The 23,211-nt window shown below is 27.3% G+C and overlaps 5 protein-coding genes across 5 annotated transcripts; 3 read left to right on the top strand and 2 right to left on the bottom strand.

Moving 5' to 3' along the window:
• Positions 1–393: 393 nt before the first annotated feature.
• On the bottom strand, positions 394–1,874 carry OCT59_024049 (uncharacterized protein; the record flags this gene model as incomplete). Its single annotated transcript, XM_066135136.1, has 1 exon — positions 394–1,874. One exon carries the CDS (start codon positions 1,872–1,874, stop codon positions 501–503), a length of 1,374 nt encoding a protein of 457 aa, XP_065991188.1. The 3' UTR covers positions 394–500.
• Positions 1,875–3,076: 1,202 nt separating this feature from the next.
• On the bottom strand, positions 3,077–5,363 carry OCT59_024050 (uncharacterized protein; the record flags this gene model as incomplete). The annotated part of the gene is made up of 5 exons (XM_025331712.2): positions 3,077–4,215; positions 4,290–4,620; positions 4,698–4,882; positions 4,969–5,041; positions 5,136–5,363. The coding sequence occupies 5 exons, from the start codon at positions 5,361–5,363 to the stop codon at positions 3,077–3,079; spliced, it is 1,956 nt and encodes a 651-aa protein (XP_025183774.1).
• A 7,983-nt stretch (positions 5,364–13,346) lies between these two features.
• Positions 13,347–14,510, top strand: OCT59_024051 (uncharacterized protein; the record flags this gene model as incomplete). The annotated part of the gene is made up of 3 exons (XM_066135137.1): positions 13,347–13,368; positions 13,448–13,567; positions 14,386–14,510. The coding sequence occupies 3 exons, from the start codon at positions 13,347–13,349 to the stop codon at positions 14,508–14,510; spliced, it is 267 nt and encodes an 88-aa protein (XP_065991189.1).
• Positions 14,511–18,444: 3,934 nt separating this feature from the next.
• Positions 18,445–19,496, top strand: OCT59_024052 (uncharacterized protein; the record flags this gene model as incomplete). The annotated part of the gene is made up of 3 exons (XM_066135138.1): positions 18,445–18,959; positions 19,038–19,295; positions 19,379–19,496. The coding sequence occupies 3 exons, from the start codon at positions 18,445–18,447 to the stop codon at positions 19,494–19,496; spliced, it is 891 nt and encodes a 296-aa protein (XP_065991190.1).
• Positions 19,497–20,421: 925 nt separating this feature from the next.
• Positions 20,422–20,805, top strand: OCT59_024053 (uncharacterized protein; the record flags this gene model as incomplete). The annotated part of the gene is made up of 1 exon (XM_025329607.2): positions 20,422–20,805. One exon carries the CDS (start codon positions 20,422–20,424, stop codon positions 20,803–20,805), a length of 384 nt encoding a protein of 127 aa, XP_025183775.1.
• Between the last annotated feature and the right edge of the window lie 2,406 nt (positions 20,806–23,211).

Genomic DNA, 23,211 nt, shown 5'->3' on the forward strand with positions numbered 1-23,211 from the left:
GCTTTTATCCTGTTCATCGTTCATATCAATTCTAGAATCCCTATATCATCTAGTCTTCTCCTGCTTCGTGGGCATTTACTGAAGTACTTATTGTAATCGGTGACAATTTATATGTACTATGTCTAATAAAATATGCAGATTTAAATTCCTAATTTATGTTATATTTAGAATTACTATTTTTCAGACTATAACAGATAACTAAACAATCCTAAAAATAGTATACAGCAATATAATTTACCTTTTAAATGTTTATCGTAAGAAAGGAACATGTTTCTTAATTAAGATAATTACTAATCTTACATAACAATATTTGTTTATTAAAAAAATGAATGCTTACCCGTTATTTATAATGAAAATTTATTCTAATTAACTATGGTCCGGTGCAAAAAGATTTGTACCTCAAACAGAGGACCGAAAAAAAAATTTTTTATTATGTAAATTTTTTTTTTTATTTAATTATATCAATAACATGTTGGAAAAATCAAAATATGAATATTAGATTAAATAACGCAATCTTCATCAGAATTATCATATTCGTCAAAATCTTCATCCATTAATTGTGCGTTATCGTCAAATTCTAAGTATTCCTTAGCATTTTTAAGTGCTCTTCTCCAGAACCCAATGATTACCTGTGATGTAATTTTTTTTTTAAAAGCATTTAAAAGTGTATTTCGAACAGATAAAAGGTTTGGATGTGGGCCTGAATGTGCAACTTCACCCTTCACAACTGACCAAATACCTTCAATTGGCTGAAGTTCACAATGATATGGAGGGGTAAATGAAACTTCATGTTCATACTGTTTTGCAATTTTAACACAAGCAAATGTCACCTTTTCTTTGTTCATTTGAACCAGCTCCAAAAGTTCTGGTCTTCTTAATTCATCAGAAAAAACAATATTGTGAGCATTTAGCCAATCAATTATTTCCTGCTTTTTTGTATTTGAAGTTGGAATATTTTCAACCCGCCGTTTATGATAACTTGCTCCATCCATATGAATATTTACAGGTCCATATTTTTCATAAAGTGCTTTACAAAGAGTTGAAAAAAGGTCTTCAAAAATTTCTGCATTAAAATTTCCATGATAATCTACTTGATTTGGCATAATATTTGCATCTTTGACAACATCGGGAATGTTATCCCATTCATCAGCATTGTTTCTTTTTCGTCCCCGGTTTCCAGGAGGTTTAATTGTTGGGTCCCAAATGTGAACAGAGTTGGGAACAAGTTCACCATGTAGTTTGTTGGAAGATCCATTTCGGAATACAATAATTGCTCCAAAAATTACTACTAATGGACCATGTCCAGGTGCTAAAACAACACCTTGATGGGGAACCCATGTATTGCGTGAAGTATGATGTAAATGACAGTAAGACTCATCAAGAAAGACTTCTGGACGACGTGGAACATCATTTTTTCCTTCTAAATTAGCAAAACGAAATCGAAGATAACGGCAACGGTATGCAACATTATTTGGTGACTCATGGAGAATGTTTCTACGTTCTCCCTGGCCAAAATAATAACCCAAGCGATGTAATACTCGAAGAAGCTTCCATTTAGAAAAATTATATCCTTGTTCTAGAAGATACTGTCGTAGGATAACTGTGGAAAGTTGCTCAGCCTTTTTGTTGGCATCCAAAATTTTTGTACGCAAAAGTTCTGAAACATTTTCATCGGGTTGAAATTTAGGTCTTCCGAGGACTTTATGTGGTGTAAAAGTATCATCACTGCGGTTGTACCAGTCCGACACCACACTTCCAACTGTACCCTCAGCTACACCCAATATCTCAGCAATATGCTTGCGTAATGTTAGCTTATGATGATCATTACTTGTAGAGCTATCCCCCAAAAGATAGTTGTGAATGTTAATTATCATTGATTTTTCGTTATCTGTTAATGGTGCACCATTTCGTTTCAGGAAATGAGAATATATGGTATGGAAAAAAATTTTTGAGAGAATGTGTGTTTGGATATGTTCTAACAAATTCTTGAATATCAGCCCACCTTATTTAAGTCGTACGATATTTTTATTGGCGTAAATCCATCCCTTTTTTGGTGAGGTACAAATCTTTTCGCACCGGACCATACAATCATTTTAAAAAATGAGTATATTCGAAAGTGAGAATAAAGCTGTATAGTAATATTTTAAAAACAAGTTAGTACTAATTATAACTCATTGTTTAAATAATTTAGTTGATGATAAAGTCATTTTTAATGTAATGTAATTTAAACTCTTCTAAATTAAATTATGTACGAGAATAAATTATTATTTATATATAATTTCTTTTTTAAATACAGTACATAGAATTTTTATATTCAATTCAATATATGTAATTCCGAAATAATATAGACATATACAGTCTAACCCGATTTACCGATATTCAAAACTTGATATACTGATAAAATTTTATTTTCCCACTATATGTGAGGACATAAATATCGGTATAACTTTGATATAACGATATTTTCTAAAAATTTCATATATGTCCCAACATATCGTTATATAAAGGTTTGACTGTAACATATACAGTATGTACTAGAAAATCAAAAATACGCTCGCAGATTTATATCACATCAAATTCTTAAGAATATTTTCAGCGACTCAAAAAAATCTACAAAACCCAACTTATAAAGATGGACCTACAGGATTAACTGACATTGAAACAACTCTACAATTATACAAAGTAAAAACTTTAGATTTTGAGTAATATTATTTTAAATTTTGTGTTTAAGACAATGTGAATATTATGGAAGAAAATTTTTTTTTTAAAAAAAAATAAATAATAAAGGCTTGATAGTACTTAGTTGACCTTAGTTAAAGTAATTAAAATATTTCATAAAATAATTCAGGAGATCATTATACATATTTAATTTAGACTATGTATATCATTTATTTTTTTTAGTAAAGTACAATATATTTAAACGTCTAACAAGGATACTTATTTATTATAATCAAATTAAAATTAATATAAATCTAATTCTACATAAATAATTTAATAAATTCTGGTGTTTAAATCTATGTTCTTGTATAATGGTAAAATTTACAAATAAATGGAATTATTTTTTAACTAATTTACATTAATTTTTTCTAATTGTTCTAAGTTCTTTTAATTTATTTTGAGCTTTTTGATGTCCTTGTTTAGCTGATTGTTCATACCAATAAATTGCTTTATCTAAATCTTTTTCAATTCCTCTTCCATATTTATACTTACTTGCAAGATTATATTGAGCCTTATTATGTCCTAAATTTGCAGCCTTCTGATATAATTCAACTGCCTTTTGCTCATCAATATTTATTCCAATTCCAAAATCATAACAATATCCCAACATCATTATTCCACCTAAATATCCTCCTTCAGCTGATATTTTAAATAATTCAATAGCTTTTTTATCATCTTTCTCAACTCCATTTCCATTTCTATATAAATTTCCAAGATTACACATAGATATCAAATGTCCATTATTTACAGCTTTTTCATACCAATATACGGCCATTTTTAAATCTTTTTTGACACTTATTCCATTATCATAAAACCAACCTAATTTAAATTGTCCTACTGCATAATTTTTATTAGCTACTTTTTCATAATATTCAAATGCCAACTTTTCATTTTTTATAATTCCTTTTCCAAATTCATAACATTTTCCAGCAAAATATTGTGCCAATATATGATCCTGCTCCAGTGCATTAATAAATAAACTGAATGCTTCCTCATTATCTTTGGTTGATCCAATTCCATAACAATTAAAATATCCAAGTAAAAAAATAGAATCTGAAGTATTTTGATTATTTAATAACCAATTATAAATTACTTTTGAATTTACATTATGACTATTAAAATAATCAAGAACATGCTGTTTTACCTTATCTATCTCGTTTTTATTAACACCCTTAAAAATAAGATCAACTATTTCGTTAATCATAATGCTAAAATGATTCTCAGACGAAATATTTTCATTAATTTGTTCGTTTGTAGACATTTCTATTTCACTTGTATTCAGATTAGTAAAATTTTGGATCACTTTGGATAGATCTCCATGCACTGAATTTCCTACACTATTTGGAGTTAAATTCTCATTTGGCGTAAAATAAGTTTGGTTGGAAATATCATTCTGTTGATCAATCGTCGTGCTATTTGAATTTGGAATAAATACTCTTAATCTATTACCAACCTCATATATAGTTGGTCGTTTACTTGGTTCATTATTCCAACATTCTAATAATTAAAGTATTTGATTAAAATAATGACTTTATTAAGTAAAACAAACAATACATTGAAATCATATTTACCAGTATAAAGATTTGAATAATCATTAGGAGTATCAGGAATAATTTCTTCTCTTCGGCCCCGTGAAATGTCATAGCTTAAACCAATATTATTTTTCTCTTCATGAAATGGTGGTTTCCCACTTGATATTTCCCATAATAAAACGCCAATACTATATACATCGCTCTTCTCATTTAATTTTGAATCATTACCATTCATTAATGCTTTTGGATCAATATAGGGAGTCATACCACGTAGTCTTGATTGTGAATTCGATGCTTCATCAATCCTTTTTGATAATCCAAAGTCCGCCAACTTGATAGAATTTTGATGAACCAACACATTACAGGAATGCTATTATAATTTATAATATATAAAAGATATTAATTTAATTCGTAAAATATTTTGATTACTTTATTAAAAAAAATTACCAAGTCACGGTGAATGATCCCTTCATCATGTAGACATAATACGGAACAAGCTAACTGATATGCCAAATTAAATTTATTATTCCAATCAAGTCTATTGAAATTTTTGTTCAAATAATCACGAAGAGTACCACCGTCAGCGTATTCCATTACCAACAAATAATTTTTTGTTTGGTGAATTATGTTTTCTAACGTAAAAAAAAAGAAATAAGTTTTTTTTTTAAAAAAATAATAATTACTTAAATTTTAGATATTATACTTGATATTTAAATACCTGACTCAATTCTTGCAATTCCATAAAAGCGAATAATATTACTATGAAAATCTACTTCTCTTTGAAGTTTAAGCTAAATTATGAACGTTACAATAATTAAATATTAAAAGAATACGCAAAAATTAAAATATTTTTTATGAAAACAAACTTTTTAATAATAAAATTACCTCATTAACAATTTCTTTTAAAGTAATGCTGTTAAGATTAAAAAAAGATTTTAACACTAAATAATTATCAAAATTTTTCCAATTTGCACGAAAAACCTTTCCGAATGCTCCGGAACCAATTTCTTTAATATTTTTAAAATTTTCATATTCATAATTTTTAATATGTTTCTTAATAATAGCTTCCTCAATCCAATTAATCCATTCATCAATATCTTCGTTATTTTGCATTTTGTTATTATTTTTATTGTTAGAAATAGTGGATGAAATAATCAATAAAATTCTTGACGGCGGAAGTCATAAAAAAATAAAAATCTATTTATGGATTTGTGTAAATTTATATAGTTACATAACAAGACCCTGAAAAATACAATGGACCTTTTTATGTATTTTCGGGGTCCAACCTTAAATCAGTGATCAACCGGAGTCCGGAGCATTAGTCCGCGCTGCTTGTACGATGTTCTTTTATTTATTTATTTATTTTATGTTCCTTCATTACACAATGATTTGATAGTATTGCGAAACTTTGATTATTGGATGATCATTGCGCACTAATACATTATTAGTGATCAGTTATTTTATTTAGTATATTTTTATTATAGAACTAGCAGTAGCCCGTTGCTTTGCACCGGGATTAGTAAGTTGTTTTATATTAATGTAGTAATGAATAATGAAAAGAAAATTATGATATATGTTTAAAAACTTCAAGTTTTATTCTTGTTCATAATTAGAAATCTAAAGGAGTGTAAATAAATGATAATAAAATAAAAAATAAATTTAATAATTTAAAAAAGGTGATAAAAAAAGGCTAAGATGGAGTTCTTAGAGCTTAGAAAACGTCTCTTTTCATTTGCTAGAATTTTTTTTTTGTATATGATGGCAAAAAAATTTTTTTTTGTGTGAGATAAACTTTTTTTTTGTATATTTGAAAAATGTAGTATTATTATAGCATGTTTAAATATTTTGAAAGATTTCATTATATACAATGTTTTTGGTCTGAAGAAATATATTAATAATTTATTATATTGATAAGAATTTAATATAAATTTTATTTATTGTATAAAGTAGATGTTACAGTACTGTAGAATATTTTCAAATTTATTATAAATAGTTTTATTGATATTAGGAGAAAAAACGATAAAAAATCTTTATCCTTATTACACTGAATTATTATGATCGGGAGAAAAAAATCAATATAAAAAAATTTTATTAGGGAAAAGGCCAAATAATTCTCTTTTATATACTAAAGTCTATTAAATTGATCTATTATTATGGGGAGAAAAAATAGAAATTATTAAAAAAAGCTAATAATCTATCTATTCTAATAGTTATTTGTATTAGTTACTCGGGAACTAAAAATTGGTATTAGCAATCACAAATTTGCCGATCAAAAACATTAAACACTTAAGTATAGATCAGGCGCAAATCTGGCGCAGGGGAATGATGCGTTGCACAACTCAGAAATTTAGATTAACCTGTATAAATATCGAATAACGGTTTCACAGGAATTTTATTTTATTATTTTTTTACATTGTTTTATTTTTTTTATTGTTTTAGTATATTTTTTTATTAGTTATATTAGTTTAGAGCTATTTTAGAGCGCTAGCCAAGGGACAATCATGATTATGTAAGCAAATTGGCGTTGGTCAACTTATCACAAAGTGACCTTTTGACAAATTGTCACTTGGACGAAGTGTGTAAGTTGTCTAACTGAAAGTCAATTTGGCCATAGACAAGTTGTCCTTTGAATTTTTCATTATAAATATCTCCCCAAATGGATGTAAGAGGGAGGATGTTAAGTAATTTTTTTTACTTAGAATCAAGGCCTTTAAACCCTAAAACAAGGTTTTTTCTCGAGAAAGGTTGTTTTAGTGGGAAATTCTTTTGATTGGGAGTTTATTTTCGTGTGTTTGATATAATTTTGGTTACTACAGAACGCCGAGTGAGGCAGTAGTGAGAATTTTATTGAGATATCAACGCACTTTTAATAAAATTGCTCATCAATTTGGATTTGCTCCGGTAAATTGACTAAATTACCACTAATTTGATTGTAAATCATTATTTTATTTTCTGTTATCACCTGACGCCTGACGAAAACTGATGGTAACAATAGTCTTATTTATTGAACACGTGACAAACAATTTTATGGTGTGTAAAAAAAAGATATATTTCTAAAATTCCCTTGATAAGCGACTTAAAAGCATAAAAATCCGGCATATACAGTAAGTTATAAGCGTCAACATTCAAATTTGTTAATTAAATCAACTGCTTTATCTTCATAGTATCATTATCGGTTATAGAAGTAAATGTTTTAAACTTTTAAAAAAAAAATTTTATTGATCAAATATTGAAGTGAACTTAAGATAATTATGCTAACTAAAAATGAAATTTATACTTTTAATATATTCATAAACTGAACATTACACAATTTCATTTAATGGATTCTTTTTTTAAGATATCTGGAATCAACAAATGGAAGAAACAATGAGATTTATATTTTAGATACAACAAGTTCTCAAGCATATTCTTGGACAACTGCTTTTGACCCAAAACATCTACCCAATTAATTAAATGGTCCCATAAAATTAACCGCAAATTAAATAGTCGTATTATTTACCTTCACTTTATATTTTGTATTTGAGACAATGTGAATATCGTAAAAAAAAAATTACCCATATTTAATATTAGGCAATAGAGTTTATATTTTTAAAGGTACAGACGTACAGTAAGTTTTAAACGTTTTTTAATAAAAAAAAATTATTCGTTAAATTCACTGTTTGAAAAAAAACTATTTATGTATTTGAAGATTCGTGATAATAAAATTTAATAATAAAATTAGAGTTTATTAATAGGTCAAAGATATATTATAATTATTCAAGACGCGAAGATTTCCATTATTTCGAAATAATACATTCTACGTTAATGTTGCGAAATAGAGTGTTGAAAAACTTCATTTGGAGGTTTCTCGAAAATATTTAAATAATCTGTAATGATAAGAAATTTTTTAAGTTAAAAAATGAGTTTAGTTTGTTGTAAAATAAATTAATATAGTAAAATTCCCATCCATTAGATTGTGCAATCAATAAATGTGACATATTGCAACTTTAAATATTTCCAAATAATTTATGGGTTGCAAGAAATAAATGAAATAATTGTTAAAGAAATATTGCACATAAAATTTACGTAAATTGAACAAATTATGAATAAAGTTATAATGTACTGGATTTTATAAATATAAATTTTTTAATGTAATGTAATAAATTAATTTATACTCTTTTCTATCGGAAATTCACATATTAAACTAGTAATAAAGACTTCCACATCATGGAATGATCATAATGTCTCATCAATTTTAACTCGGCATGTATGTATATATTAAGCAATGAAAATAAAAAAAATTATTCAAAAAATAAATCTTACGCAATAATAATGATATATGTTGATAAATATTCATTTAACTTCAATATACATAAAGAATTTTCAGAATATAATGTGCTATATTAATTTGTTCTATAATATAATATTTAGCATCTAGTAAAAGTAAAACAAATTAAATGACTAAATTCAAGTTCATTAAAATTTACTTTGTTTTCTAAATTCCACATTAGATGATGTTAATATGGACTAAAAAATTTTTATTCATCATTGCCAGCAACTTAAGTACGGTCTCAATCCTTGTAATTCTTGTCCTTTTTATTTGTATAACATTCAGAAGAGTTCACTTTGCCATTTCATTTTACAGCAAGCATAACGAAATTCTCCCAATTGTTTATCATAATTTCACTGTTCTTTTATCCGTTAAATTTATTTCTGAAAAGTTATTAGGTTTAAAATTAATTTGTTTATTTCTTCTGTAATATTACAATAAATTACACATTAAATATAGCAATTTGTCTTATAAAATACAAATGTTATAAAGATTATTATTACTACTATCATCTGTAATTCTCTTTCAATCATTCTATTCATTGATATTTTTTCTAGCATCTAGTAGACTCTAATGATTCATCGATCAATTAGGTGATCATTGATCATGAATGTTTGAAAGATTGCGGTCAGTTGGTGTAAATCATCTTTGAGGGAGCATTAACATCTTACACGAAGGATTATAGTTTATGTGGTGAAATTAATTTTTAGACAATATTACACTAGATAATTAATTTTATAATGTATTTTATAATTAAATTTAAATTTACGTATTTTTATATAATTAAATTTTATATTTTACAATAATTTGCTACAATCTATATTAAATATACTGTACATGTTTATAAAATAATATTACAATTAATGTTTACTAACTATTGTACGATATCCCTACAAGACTAATAATGAGTATGTTATAAATAATACAAATAAATGTATTGTAAAATTAATATTACAGTACATTATATATATACAAACAATGTTATTATTTATTTAAATGAAAATTTTCACTAATACCTTTTGATAAATCAAATGTTTAGCTTCTTTCTATTTGTAAGGACCCTGAGCTATACATAAAAAGGTAGAGTAAGGGTTTGCCACCCCATTCGGGTGATCATCAAAAGTTATAACCTTACGATTTATGTCACCCATAGGCCATAATTTAATGTCACGTGACCCGATTTTTAATTCTGGCCTGACATGCGCAATTTTGGCATGTTAATTTTGGAACACATTACATACATTAATTACTGTACATGTTATCCAGATGTAACATGCGTTAATATCATCGCACGTTACTTTTATGTAATATGCGCTAATTTGAACGCATGTTCTCTGATGTAACATGCGGTGATTCAGACGCATGTTATTCATCTGTAACATGCGATAAATTGGACGCATGTTACCCATCCGTAACATGCAGTGATTCAGATGCATGTTACAGATGGGTAATTATGCATTAATTCTGGCACATGTTACTCATTCATAATATGCGTTAGTAATTTGGGCGCATGTTACACTTCTGTAATATGCATTAATTCTGGTGCATGTTATTCATCCGTAATATGCGCTAATTTAGATGCATGTTACGCTTCTGTAATATGCGTTAATTCTGGTGCATGTTACTCATCCGTAATATGCGTTAATTCTGGTGCATGTTACGCTTCTGTAATATGCGTTAATTCAGGCGCATGTTATTTATCTGTAATATGCGTTAATTCTGGTGCATGTTTTTCATCCATAATATGCGCTAATTTGGGCGCATGTTACGAATGAGTAACATGCATTAATTTTGCCGCATGTTACACTTCTGTAACATGCGTTAATTCTGGCGCATGTTACTCATTCATAACATGCGCTAATTTGGGTGCATGTTACGCTTCTGTAATATACGTTAATTCTGGCACATATTACTCATCCGTAATATGCACTAATTCTGGCACATGTTTCCTAGTAGTAACTCTGATGCATATTCCTTACTACAATGATTCTGATTTCTGACACATGTTCTTATGTTTAAAACATCAAATATTTAAACTAAGTATTACCAGAATCACTGCATTATATTATAGAATATTGCATATTATACATCAGGAATATATGCAAGAATTGTTGTAAATACATTATAAATTTACATTGGAATATATGCTAAATTACTTCATATTTTATTAATAAATAATATACAGCATCTGGAATATGTGCCATGATTACTACATATTATAGTAGAAAATTCATATTAAATTGTTATATTTATTTGAAATAGTATTTTCAGCAAAAAAATAGCAAAACAATAAAAAATTAACAAAAAAAAAAAATAAAATTAACAAAAAAAAATAAAACTAGCAAAAAAAAAAAATAAAATTAATAAAAAAAAAATAAAATTAATAAAAAAAAAAATAAAAAAAAATAAAAAATGAAAAAGAAAAAATTAAATATATAGGAATAAGAAAAAACAAATGATTATTATATTTGCATCAGTAAAGTGATTTACATGATCATAAAATTAATTACTTATAAATTTTAAAATATACTATGCAAATCATTTGTTTTTTATTATTTTTATTTTATTTTGTTTTATTTTTTTTTTGTTGTTTTTTTTGTTTATTTTTTTGTTTATTTTTTTGTTTATTTTTTTTGTTTATTTTTTTTGTTTATTTTTTTTTGTTTATTTTTTTTTGTTTATTTTTTTTTTTGTTTATTTTTTTTTTGTTTATTTTTTTTTTTGTTTATTTTTTTTTTGTTTATTTTTTTTTTGTTTATTTTTTTTTTGTTTATTTTTTTTTTGTTTATTTTTTTTTTGTTATTTTTATTGTTTTATTATTTTTTTGATTTTAAAAAAATAGCCATCTTTAATAAAGTTATATATATTTCTAATGCATAATATGCAATATTCTATAATATAATATGCATTGATTTTGATAATACTTAGTATTAAATATTTGGTATTTTGGATATAAAAATATGTACTAAAATCACTGTATGTTACAGTAAGGAATATAAACTAGAGTTATTGCATGTTACTGTAGGGAACATGCGCCAGTAACATGTACCCAAATTAGCACATGTTACGGATGAGTAATATGCGCCAGAATTAACGCATATTACAGATGAGTAACATGCACCAGAATTAACGCATGTTACAGAAGCGTAACATGTACTAGAATTAATGCATGTTATGGATGAGTAACATGCGCCAGAATTAACGCATATTATGGATGAGTAACATGCGCCAGAATTAATGCATGTTACAGAAGCGTAACATGCGTCTAAATTAGCACATGTTACAGATGAGTAACATGCACCAGAATTAACGCATATTACAGAAGCGTAACATGCGCCCAAATTAGCGCATATTACGAATTAGTAATATGCGCCAGAATTAACGCATGTTACGGATGAGTAACATGCGCCAGAATTAACGCATGTTACGGATGAGTAACATGCGCCAGAATTAACGCATATTATGGATGAGTGACATACGCCAGAATTAATGCATGTTACAGAAGCGTAACATGCGTCTAAATTAGCGCATGTTACAGATGAGTAACATGCACCAGAATTAACGCATATTACAGAAGCGTAACATGCGCCCAAATTAGCGCATATTACGAATGAGTAACATGCGCCAGAATTAATGCATGTTACGGATGAGTAACATGCGCCAGAATTAATGCATGTTACGGATGAGTAACATGCGCCAGAATTAACGCATGTTACAGATGAGTAACATGCGCCAGAGTTAACGCATATTATGGATGAGTAACATGCGCCAGAATTAACACATGTTACAGAAGCGTAACATGCGCCCAAATTAGCGCATATTATGAATGAGTAACATGCATCAGAATTAACGCATATTACCCATCCGTAACATGCGTCTGAATCACTGCATGTTACAGATAGGTAACATGCGCCCAATTTATCGCATGTTACAGATGAATAACATGCGTCTGAATCACTGCATGTTACATCTGAGTAATATGTACAGTAATTAGCGCATGTAACGTGTTCCAAAATTAACATGCCAAAATTGCGCATGTCAGGCCAGAATTAAAAATCAGGTCACATGACATTAAATTATGGCCCATGGGCCGCCTATATAAGGTTATAACCTATGCATTTGTAACATAAATCGTAAGGTTATAACCTTTGATGATCACCCGAATGGGGTGGGGTTTGCGTAGAACTGACCAAAATAATCATGTGGATCTTTCCTTTTATAGATAATACCAGCTATAATTTATTTCTTTTTTTAGACGCTGACTGGCATTATCATAATTCCGGCCCTGAAAAAATGCATAGATCTAATAGTAATTTTTTTTTGGCAGTACCTTACCTCTATATATATAGCTCGGGGTCCTTATTTGTATATCTGACAATTTTTATTTATTTATTTATTTATTTTATGTGAAGTCGGCAAGAGTTTTCAAAAAGACATGATCGATCCCAAAGAAAAGACCACCAGTTTAACATAGAACCCATCATCCACCAAGGCCGAAGCCAAGCCAGGCCCTTACTTCTAATTAAATGAAGCCCTATCCCATACTAGTACGTCCAATATAGGATAGTGAAATCTGACAAATTTTATATGGTAGTTTGTGAGAAATCATAAAATTGTTGTTGTCACGTGACTATTGACACAATAATTCCGGTGCAAAATTTGTTTGTCATACATGCAAATGCTTATGATCAACATAATACATAATGCATTTTGCATACCCATACTAAAAAAAAGATATTTACATTATCTTATTTAGTCAAAAAGCATTTTAATATAATTATATAGTAATGGCTCTCAGTAATGATAAAGGTAATGTATAGTATAAACATTTAATGCAATTAGAATTCATTTAATATTTTTAAACAAATTTATAATATAATAAAACTAGTTTCTGGTAATATTGAATTTGAAGGAAGCAGCACTGAAGAATTTGAAGGAAGTGACTCTGGGGAATTCAAAGAAAGTGACTCTGAAGAATTTGAAGGAAGTAGTACTAAGGAATATAAAGGTATATTAAACAAACTGAAATATTAAATAAATAATTTAAGTATTATATATAATTTTACCTTATATGATACATATATATAATTTAAACTATCTATATTATTCAAATGATTTAGCTTGTAAGTTAATAGGTTATCTTATAATTGAATAACAAAGAAAATACTTATTATTTTATTATATTTCATGTAACTGAATAATCCATTTAATGATACTATATCTGTAAGTTATCAGTTATTTTAAATCTTTAGTTCTTTACTTTATTTATTTTATAAAATAATCAAATAACTAAATTCCTTGTTTAAATGGTAAGTTACAACTTTATATTTATTTGACTAATATTTATATACTTTAACTAATATATTCTTAATTTAAATAATTAGATTGTAAGTAATATATTTAATTTACAGTAAATACTTTTGTATTATGTTTATATCATTAATTAATAATTGATAATACTACATACAGGGTGTGAGTTATATTTATATTTTTATTATTTATATAATTTAAACTAACTATTTAAAAATTATTTTATAATTTTATTAGTTGGTAAGTTATAAATTATTTATTTAATTCTATTATATTACTCATTTACATAATATTTACATATAATTTAAACTAACTAAATTCTTTATTTAATAGATCATAAGTTATAAGTTATTTATTTAATTCTATTATTACTTTAACATATAATTTAAACTAACTAAATTCTTTATTTAAAAATTATTTATAGAGTGTAAGTTATTTATTTTTTATTACATACAATTTATATAATTTAAGCTAACTAAATTCTTTATTTAAAAAATTATTTTGTAATTTTTTTAGTTAGAAGTAGCATCGAAGAATTTGAGGAAAATGACTCTGAAGAATTCAAAGGAAATGACTCTGAAGAATTTGAAGAAAGTAGTACTAATGAATCTAAAGGTATATTAAACAAACTGAAATATTAAATTTTTGTTTGTAAATAATTTGAATACTATACCTTATATGATGCACAAATATAATTTAAACTATCTTATATTATACAAAAATTATTTTAAATAATTTAGCTCGTAAGTTGATAAGATAACTTATAATTGAACAATAATGGGATTACTTACTATTTAATTATATTTCATGTAACTAAATAATTTATTTAATGCATAATAATACTATAGTCAGTAAGTTATCAGTTATTGTTCTTTACTTTACTTATTTTATAAAATATTCAAATAACTAAATTTTTTGTTTTAATAATTAATTATATTACAGATGGTAAGTTACAACATTATATTTATTTGACAAATATTTTATATATTTTAACTAATTATATTCTTAATTTAAATAATTAGATTGTTAGTAATATATTTAATTTACAGTAAATATTTTGTACTATGTTTACATCCAATTAATTAATAATTAATAATACTACATAAAGGGTGTAAGTTATATTTATATTTCTATTATTAATATAATTTAAACTAACTAAATAATTTTATTTAAAAATTATTTTGTAATTTTTATTTAGTTGGTAAGTTATAAATTATTTATTTAATTCTATTATATTACTCATTATATAATATTTACATATAATTTAAACTAACTAAATTCTTTATTTAAAAATTATTTAATAATATAGGGAGTAAGTTATTTATTTAATTCTATTATAACTTATTTATATAATATTTATATATAATTTAAACTAACTAAATTTTTTATTTAAATAGATTGTAAGTTATAAGTTATTTAGTTCTATTATTACCTATTTATATAATATTTACATATAATTTAAACTAACTAAATTCCTTATTTAAAAATTATTTTGTAATTTTATTTAGTTGGTAAGTTTAAGTTATTTATTTATTTATTTCTATTATTACTTATTTACATAACATTTATAATAATTTAAACTACTTAATTCTTCATTCAATAATTTTATTTAGTTGGTAAGTTATAAGTTATCTATTTAATTTTATTATTACTTATTTATGTAATATTTTACATATACTGTAATTTAAATTAACTAAATTTTCTATTTAATAGATTGTAAGTTACAAGTTATTTAATTCTATTATTACTTATTTATATAACTAAATTCTTTATTTAAATAGATTGTAAGTTATAGGTTATATTTATTTTACTTATTTATATAATATTTACATATAATTTAAACTAACTAAATTCTTTTTTAAAAAAAATTATTTAATAAATATAGGGAGTAAGTTATTAATTAATTCTATTATTACTTATTTATACTAACTAAATTCTTTATTGGAAAATTATTTAATAATATAGGGGGTAAGTTGTTTATTTAATTCTATTATTACTTATTTATATAATATTTACATATAATTTAAACTAATTAATGCTTTATGATATCTAAAAAATTATTGTATAATTTATGAATTTTTGTATGAAGGCTTGGCGTGGCCTTTCAAAGAAATGGTCATTCCACAAATTTATACAGTGCTGAAATTTCTGTCATGTGACTTTATCATTTCTCTATTTCAGTTCTGCGCCCTTTTAAGTAATTATGACATGAAAACTCTTTCCCTTTTTTATGTTTTGTTAGTTTTCTGCTAATTTAGCGCAAGTTTTTTTTTTTTAGTTTCTATTAGAAACACCAAAGGGGAGAGGCCCAACTGGGTTTTTTGTTCTATACATACCCACATAATAAGGGATTATGACTTCAAATAATTTTGTTGAAATAGACTGGTCTTGCACTAGAGCTCCGAACAGGTCAGCCAAATTCAGGTAACCTGACCTGACCTGACCTGAAATTCAGGTCAGGTATGAGATTTTTAAAAAAAATTCAGGTCAGGTATGAAGATTGACCTGACCTGATTGACCTGTTGACCAGAAACTATTGATTCTACTATATAATAAAAGTGAGTTGCAGTATTGCGATTCACTTTTTATATAGATTCTATATAAAAAGTGAATCGCAATACCGCAACTCACTTTTTTTATACAAAATCAATATAAAAAAGTGAATTGCAGTATTGGGATTCACTTTTTTATATGATTTTAATATAAAAATGTTGAATCGCAATATTTCAAGAAAAAACGTTGCGAAAACGTTTTTTCATAATATTATATTAAAAAAATGTTTCGTAACATTTTTTTTTTTGATATTTCAATAATAACATTGCGAAAACATTTTTTTCATAATGTTATATTAAAAAAAACGTTTTGCAATATTTTTTTTCAATATTTTAATAAAAAACGTTGCAAAAACGTTTTTTTTCATAATATTATATTAAAAAAAAAAAGTTTTGTACCATTTTTTTCAATACTTTAATAAAAATAGTCCTGAAATTTTTCAGGTTTCAGGTCAGGTCAGGTCAAACAGACAACCTGATATAACCTGACCTGACCTGACCTGAAAAAAAATTTCAGGTCAGGTTTATCAATTAACCTGACCTGACCTGACCCATTCAGAGCTCTATCTTGCACTGTAAATTTCTTCCGGTATAAGCTCTTCTTCATGGAGAGTAGAGTATGTGTAAGGGTAAATATTATCAATATCAAAGAAAAAATATCCTCAGTAGTAAGAATTATTTGCGGCTCAGTGTTTTGTATAGAGTTTTCTAAGTCATCTCTTGCTGGTGTTGGGTTACCAAGTTGTATAAAGGAGTGTTGCGAAGTGGAAGATTATTTTGATACTCAACGTAATGCTCCTGTCAAAGAAATCAGTTATGGAGGGGGCACTTACCTTCACCACCTCCTCATACTCCTTCAACGCCTAATCATAGTGATGTTACTCCTATACCTTTAGATAATATCATATCTTCACCTTCGAAAGGCTTTCCTTTCAAAATTTCATTCAAAAAATTTCACGTGACCAATATCAAAAAATCTGGATTTACGTTCAAGAAGTTTCTTTTTGAGATTGTTGATCAACATTTAAACACCAATCAAATTCATTTGAAGATACACACAAATGATTAGTTATAAATCCACAAGCAAAATTCTGAACGCCAAATATCAAATTAGCAAAAGCCTCCAGCATTTTTTTTCTGCACAAAGAGTTATTCCACGTAGAATTCAAAAAAATATTTCAATTTAATTAGAAATAAACTATTGGACCGTATCAAGATCATCAAATCACGTGAACAAAAAATTAATGATCATAATTATATGACACGCACTTTTTTTAATTTGATAACATTTTTATTTTGGAATATATGTCCCGTGTAATGGTCAAATTACACATGAATTCAACAAGAATAATAGGACCCCGAGCAATATATAAATAGGTAACAAGAGATCAGCACAAATTTACTAATAGCTCTACGCATCTCTTCAGGGCCGGCACTATGTAATGCTGGTAAGAATTATCCAAAAAGGAAATGATCTACATACTTTTTGGGCTCATTCTACGCAAACTCTCTATTGTTACCTTTTCATGTATTGTTCGGGGTCCTAGAATAATCCTCAAATATGTTCAGCGCCTAGTCCCATAATTATGTCAGGACCCAGAAATATATATAAAAGGGTCAGGTTTGAGTTTATGTATTTTGAACTAAAAAAATCATGAAAATCTTTCCTTTTTTAGATAATTTCTGATAATGCCGGTCAGAATTTTTTATTTCCTATTATAGTATCTGACTGACATTATCATAATTCCGGCCCTGAAAAAATGCGTACAGCTTATAGTAAAAAATTTTTTTCATCACCTGACCCCTATATATATATTTCTGGGTCCTATTATGTGATACAATTGTGGTATCCATTTTCAAAAACATAACCAGATTTTGGTTATTCGACGAAAAGACAATATATTTGATAACAACAAAGCAGAGCATGCTAATTTACTTCACGACCGATGGAATAGTAGGGAAAAAAAATTATTGTTTTAAGAAAAACTGGTTGTTCTTATACTAACGGTATATAGCCCATTTTATGGAAAATATTCGAGATATTGGACACAAATATATGTATTCCTGTGGACCACAAGACTTACATTTCACACCAAACCACAACGATAAAGTAGCTAAACGACAAAGGTCACGATTTGAACATGCTTGCAGACATCTTTTCAATAAGGTCAAACTTCGACCGGGTACTACTTTAAATCATGCACAATGTTTATCCATTGTAAAGAAACATAAATTTCTCTTCTTTCCATCTCAGAAGTTCAAATACAGAATTTCTCATCTTACTTACAAGAAAGCTAGGATCACTCCTAGCGCTGATGACTATAAGTTTAAAATTTCTTTTAGGCTTCCAATGCCATTTGTTCCTACATCCACACCTTTACCCATTGAAGAAGACGTAATAGAAGGGACAGTTTTCGCAGTATTACTATACAACCCTACATCTAATATGTTTATCCCTCTCAAATATAGGAATATTATTCCCTCTGATCCTTTATATGATCAGAATGGTTGTTATATTATACCTGGGTCACGAGAATGGTTCACATATATGTATAATCTCAAGAAACAATTGGCAATACAAACTGAAGAATGACGTCATCAAGAATTTCTTAATAGGGAACATGAAGCTATTGAACAACAACGACTGAGATCTCTTCAACAGTCATTAGCTCAAGCCACATATCACGGCACAAGTCCGAAATATCTCAAAAAATGTTGGACACAAACAGCTGATTTGTTGAGTTTTAGTGATACTTATCATAGACGCATGTCGTATTATAATCAGGATCTCATGAACCCTCATTATAGTTCAAAACAGGATCAAGCTAAAATTAGACAAGATATACAGGAATTTATCATGGTTTCCCGCAAGTTGTAAGGATCCCTTTATCACGCCGCTATAAGCAAAAAGATTACACTCAAGGCTATTATACCCATCCTTACGATGCTTACCTCAGTTATGATTCTGCTTTTACTTCTGAAGGCACTAAAGCCCTGGAATCTCGTCCACTAAAACGTGATGCTTATACGTCACGAAATTTATCATTTTCTGATAATATTACAGTACCTAAATGACTCTGTCAAGATCATCCTTCTGAAATTGACTCCACGGTGGCGAAATCGTCAAAGAGTACTAATTTAGCTTGAATTTTATAATATTTTATTTGATTTTTTAGTGTGATTTCATTCATTTTACTTTTTTGTTTTATTTTCCTTTATAGGAGTTATTTTATATATAGATATTTATCTATTTCTAGTTTCTCAAATTTTCTTTTTTTGTGTTCGTCTATTTTTTTTAGTTCGTTTCTTTAACAATTAGAATAGTGTGAATCATTCCACCTCTGACAGTATTTACAGGTGGCAGCTATTTGCTGAAAGAACAATACGGGTTTGAATTTTTTTTAGATTGCCATTTGATTAATTAGCGTAGTCCTACTTTATCAAATAGTACAGATCGAAGAGTGAAGTCCCGTAGGGGATGAAGAATAAAGTTCTATGCACACATATTAGATTTAAGTTTTTTTCAAATCCTTTCTTCTCTTATTTGTAATAGTCTGGGTTCTACTACTCTTTTAGATAAAATAAACAGTAATTATGACATCATACAAATCTCATTACTGTTATTAATAAAATTCTAAGCCTCACTATTCCCAAAACAGCTAGTGGCTGAGCTGTGATTAATTAGTAAGTTCGTATTACCTAATCTAATAATGACTCATAATAAAACGCGTACTCCTAGACTTCTTAGTCATTTAAAATTTTCTGTTTTTTCACAATTAACACATAAAGAAAATCATCAAAAACTTGTACGAATATGGTTAACGAATGATTGAAAGAATTTTTAAAAGACTTAAAAGAGAATTTTTTGGCACCTATCATAAAAACTGAGGAAATTGTGGTAAATAAGACTCAGAAGGATATTGAAGTCGTAAAAGACTTTTTTTCGGAACTAAAAACAAAAACTGAGGAAGTTTTGGAGGAGAACAAGTCCCTTAAGCGTATGTGCTCTTTTCTCGAAGAAGAAAATAAAGGTTTGCAAGAAAAAAATTTATCCCTAGAAGCAACTTTGGACAAGAAGGAACAGGGATTTAAGAAGCAAAAAATGCTTCTACACGAAGAACAACAACTTGCGTCTCAAGAGTTAAAATCACTTAGCAGAGTGATGGAGGAGACTTTAAAGGCTTTTAGATCAAATGAAAAAGAAAGTCCCGAATCAAAAATTTTTTACTCTCAAAAGGATCCCGTCTGGTCTGAAGCTCAAGACTTAGAATGTGAATCAGATGATCTTGTTTATTGCAATCATTACAATATGAGTTTGAAATCAAAATCATTGACATGTACAAAATGCCACCAAAGCATAGCTATACACGTAGTTGTTTCTTAATTCTTTTTAAATCAACATAATAATTTCCTTGATAGCTATTGGCGCAATATTATATAAATAAATAGTTTAGAACCTAGCTTTTGTAAGTGAATTTAATAAAGCTTTTATTTGCCATGCTTTGAAAAATATCATCGACAAATGTGTTATCCATATAGATTGCTTAAGAGCACGTGGGCAACACCCTCGGGTATCGATGTCACATGTCATGCTTGTTGTCCACTAATAATCTGTCCCGTAGTCAATATCCGTGCATTTGTTACGTAATTTTGGTAAAGGTATAGGATTTGGCCAAGAAATTTGTACTCCAGTGAATACAATAATCTTATTGGCTTGCTGCTCAACTACGCTTCTTATTCACAACATATGTCATCAAAAGGAGTATAGTTATCCCGATTTTCCCGTATATTAAAAACTTGGCAGATTTTGATTGACTAAGTTTGAGAGATCCTCATGTCATAAAAAAGGACTGATGATCATTTCACTATTCGAATACTAATCAACCCTTTATTCTGTCTAATGCCAATGGAGTAATAATTAATCTAGACTCTGAAAAGAAATGATGTACGTTATTAATAATCCGCTTCTGACTAACTATATGATAATATGTCTTTGAAACACTATCAACACAAAAGGTTAATCATCTTCTGATCATATTTTTTGTTACGCATAATTCGTATTTTTTAGTTATGATATTTGTCTAAAGATAGGATTATGCCCATGTTCTTTTCTCATATGACACCGTTGATAAAATTCTGTGAATAAAATTAGGAACACATTGCGAAGCAATGCCATGAGCGTCTTGCCGCTCAACCACGCTCTGTATACATTATCAATTACGTAGATGAATAATAGACAGATGTCTACAAAAAAAATTCTCCATGATTTTTCGAGGAACGAGGAAAATTATGGAGGGGTATTTCCTAAGACCTTTGCAGAGGAACTTCTACCCAGAGGGTAGGGAGACTGCTCGAAGAGCACAATTTTGACGATCCATGATTACGTTATCCGTTGATGGAATCTTTTCTCCATTTGACTGGGGAAGCTCATTAGTCCATTGAATATTAAAATTGGACATGCATTGTATATTATGAAATTGGTAGAACAACTCAAGAAAAGGTGATTTGTTGAAATAATATAGACGGGATTTTCATTCTTACTAGTGTAGGCGTAAAAAAAGGTGAAGACCGACATTAGTTTATGAAGCATAAGATCATTTCACGTAAATGTATTTTTTCTAATTATTTGTGAATATCACTTCCGTATTCGACCATAAAGTTATGATTACAAATCGACCGCTCTTTATTTTAATCTAATGCTAACACTAATTGGGTAATATTTACTAGTCTTTAAACAAGCGATGAGCAATAATATTAATCTATTTCTAATAATATATGAATCGAATACCTGTTTATCAACACACGATCAACAAAAGGTCATGTATTTTGGTGGCGCAAAATCCTTATTTAATTTTGGAGTATATAAAAAATAAGTATTGTATGGAACGATATGTACGTATGTATGGTAATAAATGTATGCTTACGTATGCTTAAGTATTGTAATTGTATCCATACATATATAATATAGCAGATCGATATCCTGTATGGATCAATTAGACAAACTAATGACAGTTGATTTGTACCACCGTAATAACAGATTAGATCATCTGATTTTTGTATTTTCCCGAACTCTCATTTTTACTAAATTATTTGAATTGGAAAAAATTATTCATATTAAAAATATATTAATTTAATCCACTTGGAGCCTTTTTAAGTGACATTAAGCTCTCTAGATTTTGGAGTTTTATTTAGTAAATTGTTTATAAATGTATAATATTATTATTACACGTAATGTAATATTATAGTATATATATACGGGAGATTTGGTCCTGTACTGTTAATCATATTATAGATAAGATCCGATTTTATTGTACAACGTCAATTTATATAAATAATAAAAGTTCAGCCACTTTTAGTCAGAGAATCCGGGAAAAAGGTATTTTACATCTGTTCCTTTATTCCTAGTATGATAAAATATTAATTATATAATCAATAATTTTTAATTAAGAACAATAGATTCGGATGGGTAGATTTTTAATAATAGTTAAAATAGCTAAGATCAATATAAATGGTTTTAGAACAATATGTTAATCAATAGGATTTTTTTATTTAACCATAATCAGCTTTTTTCTCGCAATATATTTCTGAAAAATTATCAACCCTGAATTATTTGATTCCTTTTTTATCTATCGTTAATATAATATTCAAACGCCCATTTAAAATTTTAAGGTGAAATTTTTCTATTATTATATTTAACAATATTTATTTAATTAATTAAAAAAAAAATTTTTTTTTTTCTTACTTTTATATTCGTTTTTAACACTTTGAAATGGAAAATTTTGAAATATCG

This window comes from Rhizophagus irregularis, chromosome 4 (assembly GCF_026210795.1).
Source record: "Rhizophagus irregularis chromosome 4, complete sequence".
Taxonomy (NCBI): Eukaryota; Fungi; Glomeromycota; class Glomeromycetes; order Glomerales; family Glomeraceae; genus Rhizophagus; species Rhizophagus irregularis.